This window comes from Rattus norvegicus, chromosome 9 (genome assembly GCF_021556685.1).
Source record: "Rattus norvegicus strain SHRSP/BbbUtx chromosome 9, alternate assembly SHRSP_T2T, whole genome shotgun sequence".
NCBI lineage: Eukaryota > Metazoa > Chordata > Mammalia > Rodentia > Muridae > Rattus > Rattus norvegicus.
This window is the reverse complement of record NC_141542.1, coordinates 35400184-35407662: the sequence shown is the minus strand read 5'-3', so window position 1 is coordinate 35407662 and position 7479 is coordinate 35400184. Positions and strand designations below refer to the sequence as shown.

General features: G+C 40.5%; 1 protein-coding gene across 1 annotated transcript; it reads right to left on the bottom strand.

Annotated features, from left to right (window-relative positions):
- Nucleotides 1-1759: 1759 nt before the first annotated feature.
- On the bottom strand, nucleotides 1760-6838 carry LOC108351994 (exocrine gland-secreted peptide 1-like). The gene is made up of 2 exons (XM_087569108.1): nucleotides 6149-6838; nucleotides 1760-2192 (listed from the first exon to the last, which is right to left on the bottom strand). The coding sequence occupies exons 1-2, from the start codon at nucleotides 6329-6331 to the stop codon at nucleotides 1809-1811; spliced, it is 567 nt and encodes a 188-aa protein (XP_087425234.1). The 5' UTR covers nucleotides 6332-6838; the 3' UTR covers nucleotides 1760-1808.
- Between the last annotated feature and the right edge of the window lie 641 nt (nucleotides 6839-7479).

The following is a 7479-nucleotide window of genomic DNA, read 5'->3' as shown; positions in this document are numbered from 1 at the left end:
CTGGGTATAGAGAGCTGTGGGACTGGGTCAGTTTAGGGTGCAGGCAGAAACCGGAAGTGTCTTGTTGGAGACTGCTCCTGGGTTTGAGCGTCCTGAGTACAACAGGAGGTTTGCTCAAAGCAGAAGAGTTTGTCTTACCTTGTTCTGAAGTGTGTCAGTGTTCCTGGTAACTGACCTTCAGGTCTGGAGCAGGCAGAAACGTGAAGGGTCGTGTCTCTCACTGTTCCCAGGCCCCTGTGCCCAGAGGGCACAGATGGCACTTGGCAGATTTCTCTTGGTTCAGAAATGTGAGCAAAAGTAGTTGGCTCCTCTGAGCTCTCAGGATTTTCTGCACTTCTGGGACTCCAGCACTCTTCCCCAGTAGGATTTTGGTATAGACAGTTGTGGGACTAGTTCTCCTCTGGATGCAGGCAGAAACCAGACCTCATTGTGACTATTCTTACAGGATGGATGTGTACAGGATTTTGTGAGTCTAAATGTGCAAATTATATCTTATCTAGGTCGATAGTTTATATCTTTTTCCAATGGTTGTAAGGTTAATTTGTGGATGTATTGTACGTTGAGTATTTAACATATAAATCTGGTCGTTGGGTTACATTTGTGAGTAACATTTGTGATATTACCAGGTAGCTAGGACCAGAGCTACTGGCTGTCCAGGGCTGTCCAGGGTGACTAGCCATGGGAGCAGATTGAATGCTGAGGCCAAGAAGATAGCTAGGCTAATGTGGTGTGGTGCCTCACTGAAGCCAGCTACAGTGAGATAAATTAAGGTTAGTTCTATATGGCCCTACATTGCCAGAATGCCCTAATGTCAGGGAGCGACCTTCCAGGTCCAAGAGTACCAGAGACTCAGCATGGAGGGGTAATGCGGAAACAGGTCACGACCTTTGTTCTTATAATGCAATAGGGTCATCTCACAGAAAAAGTGCTTTAGCAGCCCCTTTGTGAGGTTTGTAAGAACTGAACTGACTTGAATGAATGTGGACACCCAGCTCAGACTTGTTTTTCTTTTCCATGTGGAGAAATGGACCTAGGTTTGCATGAACATACCCTGTACAAGACTGGGTTTGTCTCCATTCAGTCATAGATGAGGGAGTGTCTTAGAAAACAAAACCTAACTGTAGGGAGGATTGTATTGTAGCATTGAATAACTGCTGGAGCAGGGTGAGTCATTTTCTTCAGTGGTTTAGCCACTGGTAGTTTGCCTTGTTCCAGAGATCCCTTCATACACATGACCATGTATTATACCCGGTGAGCATCCCAACAACAAAACAAAACAAAAACCAATCAATCAAATAAACAAAAAGCAGGAGAGAGAGTTATTGGGAGCTTAACTTACAGTTCATGGGAGAGATAGGTGATTAAGAGTATCGAGTGTATCTGTGAACAATGGAAAATATCACTATAGTTACTACTTTAAAACTTCAAAGCTTCATAGTTCAATGCATATGACATTTTCACTCCCATCTGATCAGACCACAGTGAGGAAGAGTGAGGTGCCCATGATAATTAAACTCAGAATCTTGCCATGAAATACTGTGTCCATCAAGAAAGGAAGGTTAGGCCATTATTTCTAAAGAGATGTAATTCCTAACTGCCTATTCCTTCCACAGCTGATTTAGAACCCTTTCTTTGCTGCCTCTGGCCATTTTTAATATTTAACTGGAGGGAGGAGAGGGTTTATTTTGTTTATTTACAGTCTCTAGTCTCCTTTGTTTCTGTGGTTAACAAAACAAGTAATAGGACTTAAAAAAGAGAAACTTCTAAGATCCATAGCATATACAACACCAGGAGTCTTGCAGTTAAGTTTAATGGGAAACCAACACCTTTTTCACTAAATCCAAACATTTATAGAAACATTCCAGGATATTGTATCTAAAACTGTCTCCCTGGTGCCTAACTCTGGTCCCTTGAAGCCTATTGGCCTTGTGTTTAAAGCATCCAGGGTCCACTTTATGGTTCTGAGTACAATAGGTCCTCTGGGACATAATGTTTTGAGACAGGTTTAACTTGCGTTGATTAGCATTGGTGAAATCTCCACATAATACTTGCTCTTGATTGGAGGCACAGATCACCTTCTCCCGGCCTTGTATATTTCCTTCACCTTGAGAGTCAGTCTTGTGCAAGGCAGCCTTGTGATTTGTCTTATGATTTGAAGATATGGTGGATTCTTTTTGAGTTTGTGGCAGTACCTGAATGAGAGAGAATTGTTTGTAACAAGTTTGCAATAAGAAACATGAGACCTACCCATTTGTATTTACACAAGATGCAGTAAGACAAGAAGAGGCTGTGAGCTCCTAATTTACCCTAGATTTTACATAGCGTACTTTCTTGTCATTGAAGTTAGAGTGGGTTAGGTTAATGCAAGAGCCAAGTACTCTACCACTACTACTTTCCACATTTGAAACAAGTTCTCCAGGGCTACTCAACACACAACTTTCAGACATTAGCAGGAAAGTATAATCTTATTTGGGGAGAATTCATTTATCTAGTAAAGTAACTCTTGTTTGTTCAGTTTCGTGGTAGAAATGAAACTGATGAGCTAGTAGCACTGTCCCAAGTTGATGCTTTACCTTGTAGATATGTGTATGAGTAGATCAAGTGCAGGATAGGACAATGCTTGTGAATTGTCTGAACAAGAGCTAAGGAAGGTTGACTTTGCACAGTAGTGCAGTACTTTATGGGTAAAATCAATACTTTAAGCCCCTGTAAACAATCACAGTGTCATTATATATTTTCTCTGATATTGCAAGATGAGTTTTTGTTATTCCCTCCCTCATGTCTAAAGATTGTTTTTTTAATTTTTTTTAGATCTCTACTGATAAACCTCACCATAGTATATGGAAATATGTCTCTGTCTCCTTTCTGATGTTTCCAGGAACAGAGACCATTTGTGTGTGCTTGATCAAATAGACCTAAGACAGTTACCAATTTCTTGTAGAAAGAATGCACATGCTAGACATTTGTAATACAGAAACACTGTGATTTGTCTAAGCCAATATTGTCATACATATTCATTTCCCCATATAAAATCTGACTCAAATTAAATATAAAGATACTTTATTTCAAAGCTCCAAATATGATTTTCTTTTTTTTTTATTTCTTTTTTTTTTTATTAACTTGAGTATTTCTTATATACATTTCGAGTGTTATTCCCTTTCCCGGTTTCCGGGCAAACATCCCCCTCCCCCCTCCCCTTCCTTGTGGGTGTTCCCCTCCCAACCCTCCCCCCATTGCCGCCCTCCCCCCCACAGTCTAGTTCACTGGGGGTTCAGTCTTAGCAGGACCCAGGGCTTCCCCTTCCACTGGTGCTCTTACTAGGATATTCATTGCTACCTATGAGGTCAGAGTCCAGGGTCAGTCCATGTATAGTCTTTAGGTAGTGGCTTAGTCCCTGGAAGCTCTGGTTGCTTGGCATTGTTGTACATATGGGGTCTCGAGCCCCTTCAAGCTCTTCCAGTTCTTTCTCTGATTCCTTCAACGGGGGTCCTATTCTCAGTTCAGTGGTTTGCTGCTGGCATTCGCCTCTGTATTTGCTGTATTCTGGCTGTGTCTCTCAGGAGCGATCTACATCCGGCTCCTCTCAGTCTGCACTTCTTTGCTTCATCAAATATGATTTTCTGAAAGAAATGATAATAGGAATTTTCTACTCATTAAAAATTCTTCTGCTAATACCCGTATGGGGGAGGGGTAGGGGGATAGGGGTCTTATGGACAGGAAACCAAGAAAGGGAATAACATTTAAAATGTAGGGAAATAAATATATCTACTAAAAATTTCTTCTGAAGAGATGTTTGTAAGGAGAATTAGTGGAACTTTAACTAGTAGGGCAGACATTTAAAAATATTGATAATGTATCAAAGATAGCATCTTAAGTATTCCTTTTGAGGGCAGGCTGGAGCCAGCCTAGTTTCACCATAAAAAACAATCCTGTGATGGAAACATAGGAAAGAAAGAAGAACAGCGGTGTATGAGCTATGGAGAAAGGTGGAACTAGAGACATGTTGGTGTTAAGAGGATACAGAGAGAAGACTGTGATGCAGATGTTGTCATTGCCCAGTAGTATTGGCAGAATGGTGTATAATGGCCTGGAGTTCATGCTCACAGAGACTCAGCACCAGAACCTGCTTCCCAGCTAGAGGAAACCTCTGGTTCTGGGAAATGAGGAGAGGTTCACTTTCTAGATTGGAAAACCTCGAAGAATCACTGTAGGCCACAATGCTACTTGTGATTGCTCTTCCCAGTTATCAACTTAACTACATCTGGAAAGAACTACAGTTCAGAGATAGAGGGCACACCTGTGAGCCAGATCATGAGAATGGAAGACATAGTTGTACGATCTGGATCTTGACAAGGACATCTTGAGGCATAATGGCCATGAATATTATAGGCCCAGGCAAGGTAGTACAAGCCTTTAATCCCAAGAGATGAAGGCAAGCAAATCTCTGAGTTCAAGATCAGCCTGGGATAAAACAAGTTCTAAATCCAGGTGTGGTAGTATACATCTTTAATCTGGGCCACACCTTCTCCTCGAGGACTATAGAAGGACATCTGAAGAAGGAAAACTCATTCTACTCATTGTACTCTTAATACAAGCTACTTGCTGGCATTATCTGTTGGAACCTGTTTCTAAAGGATTTCAGTGTATATACAGAAGACCAACTGTGACAACTAGCCTTGTTCAACTGAGCAGCTACTAAAATTTTAGACTTTCCATTTACAGTACCCATTATAATGTTAGTTGAACTATGGACTCTTAGTCATTATAATAAATTCCCTTAATATATAGAGACATTTCATAAGTTCTGGGACTCTAGAAAACCCTGATTAATACAGCAATGAGTCAATGTCAGAGTCATGCTCCATGGGTCTAGACCTTAAGGAAGTCTGAGATTCATGTGGATGTATGCCATCTGTGCAGCTGCCTGATGCCTCAGTGATTTCTCAGACTTGCTGCTTTGTAAGGCATGGTGATGTAGCCTGTAATACCATCTGACGTTTAGGCTGGTGGTCTGGGCCCCTGCTGGGTGCTGGGTACCATGGTTGAGTCAGTGGTCCTGATATGGCCAAGCAACATGTTGATGTCTGCAGCCTGTGTTATCACCAAAGCCCATGTGGATGCCCATGATCAGGGCTGTTGCCTGAGGCTGTGTTACTGTCTATGGGAGAGCTGACCAACCATGCAGCAGCCTACAGCACCGAGGTATAGGCAAGGACATAGAGGGCGTAGATGACAGAGAGCTGGCTCCATTGTCCCCAGTCTACCTCATAAATATCCTCAGCTGATGGCTTCTGGCTTGGATGGAGGCAGAGAAAGACTTATGCTTTCGTTGGGGGTTGGCCTCTAAGAGTTTAACCGTGTTCCAGTGAATATATGGACTGTATACAATAGACTTTTGTTTCGTCTCTGGGAGGAAGAGGAGGGGGAGATCAAGAGAAAGGGGCAAACATGCGAAGACTGGTAGGTGAGCATGATGAAAGGGCATGACATGATTTTCCCAAACAGTCAGTGAAAAAAATAAATGAATAAATAGACAAATAGACGCTAAAAGGATCACAAAAAAAGAGTTCAATATGAGTGAACAGCAAGCATGTCATCACGTCTGATTAGAAACCATATGCATGCTGCAGAGGAAGAAGGGGTTATTTATCTCTTAAGATTTAGGCAAATTTTACATGCTATAGTGATTAGCAGATAATTTTGGCTGTTGGTCCTTATATGCAACTTTACTTGAGAAAAAGTCCTTCATTGGCTGCTGGATTCTTCTGCTCCTGATTCACATTTCACAGTGATATAATTACAAGTGAAGATAAGCTCAATAAATGACCTCACCACTCCCTGCTTTACCCACTTACATGCCTTTCAAGCCCATAATGTGCATCTTTCATTCCCAGGAAATGTTATATATTCGCAGTACATCTCCCTCTTCAAGTGTTCAGTTCCTACATGCCATTAGTAGATATGATAGCTGCCAATGCTAGAGAGTGAGTCCTTGCTCTATATCTCCACAGCCCTGTTATGTGCTCCAAGGCCCAATTAAGAATACTGTAATACACTATACTGTCAGGATTTCTGTATTCTTATGTAAGGTACTATTTTCTTTGAAACTGTCATGTAGATTTGAGATGAATATTCATGTAACACTTACCCTTCCTTCAGTGCTCATCAATGGGAACAGCAGAGTTATGAGAAATAACATCACTGATAAAGGAGCCATGGCTGAAATTAAGTAAAGAAAAAGTCCTGTTTGAATTAAGCCATGTATGAAATTCAGAGGTAACCAACACATTGGTAGAGTATATGCTAAAGCAACTCTTGTTGACAAATTCATTAACAAGAGAAGGGAAGAGTTGATATGTGAGTTTGCTGTAATTTCCTTGTGCCCACCTCCCTCTAATTGGTGGAATAATAAGCTAAGTCACCTGACTGATGTCCCTGCAAAGCATAGAGAATTCCTAGTTTCTTTCTGGACAGGTCTGCTCCCCGTCCTCAGAAGAGAAATGTAGGAAAGAAAAAGTTTCAGTTTCTATTTTTTTTTCTGTGTACTATTTTGCTACTTCCTGTTTATCGCTGACATCTGTCTGTACTGGATGTAAATCAGGGGGCCAGGGTTGTGATTATACAAAGATTTAACCATATTTCCCCTTATGCTTGTATTTATTTTTACTTTTTCCCTTCAATAAGAAAATACAGTCATAATTAGTGAATTGTGTATCTAGTCTACTTAAGCTCACTCAGCCCATCTTTTGTTAGAAGGAATGTTTCCTACTTTTTCATTAACGTTTAAACACTCTCTGCTCTTTGCACACGATATCCCTTCTCAGTGACTCACCACATCCTACATCCTTTAGATGCTGCTAAAGACCATTTAATGATATTTTTCCCTTCTTTTGGAACACATAAATGACTTTATACAATAAAGGCATGCTGTCTCATTTTATATACTGTGTACACATTAGAAATTTTCTAAAAATAGTTATAAATATAATATTTGCTTCAATTTTTTAACGACGACAAAAAAACCTTTATAAAATTGATCTAGTATACTTTACATTTTTTATTCATTCCCTTCCCTTTCCTCTCTTCAAGTCCTCCCATGTACTGTGTAATGCTCTCTTTCAAGTCTGTTATTTCATTGCAATTTGTGACCAAAATTTGAGTTAAAATTCCCAAACAGAGGACTGTAATGTACTATTTGTTAGTCTTCTCTCATAATCACAAATTACTGCCCAGGATCTAGAAAACACCCAGGTCCACCTAGACCTTCATGCATTCACAGCCAATACCTTTCATAGTGACAGTCTTTATTCTTATTATGGGGACCCAGGAAACTGGGAATTGTAAATAGTGTTTTTTACCTACATGACATCTACAGTCTAAAGTTTGGTTAAAATGTGGCCTGACTCTTTTATCACAGGCAGATGAGGAAATGCATTTGATTTGTGTTTTCTACTCATCAGACTCATGTTTTGCTCTATA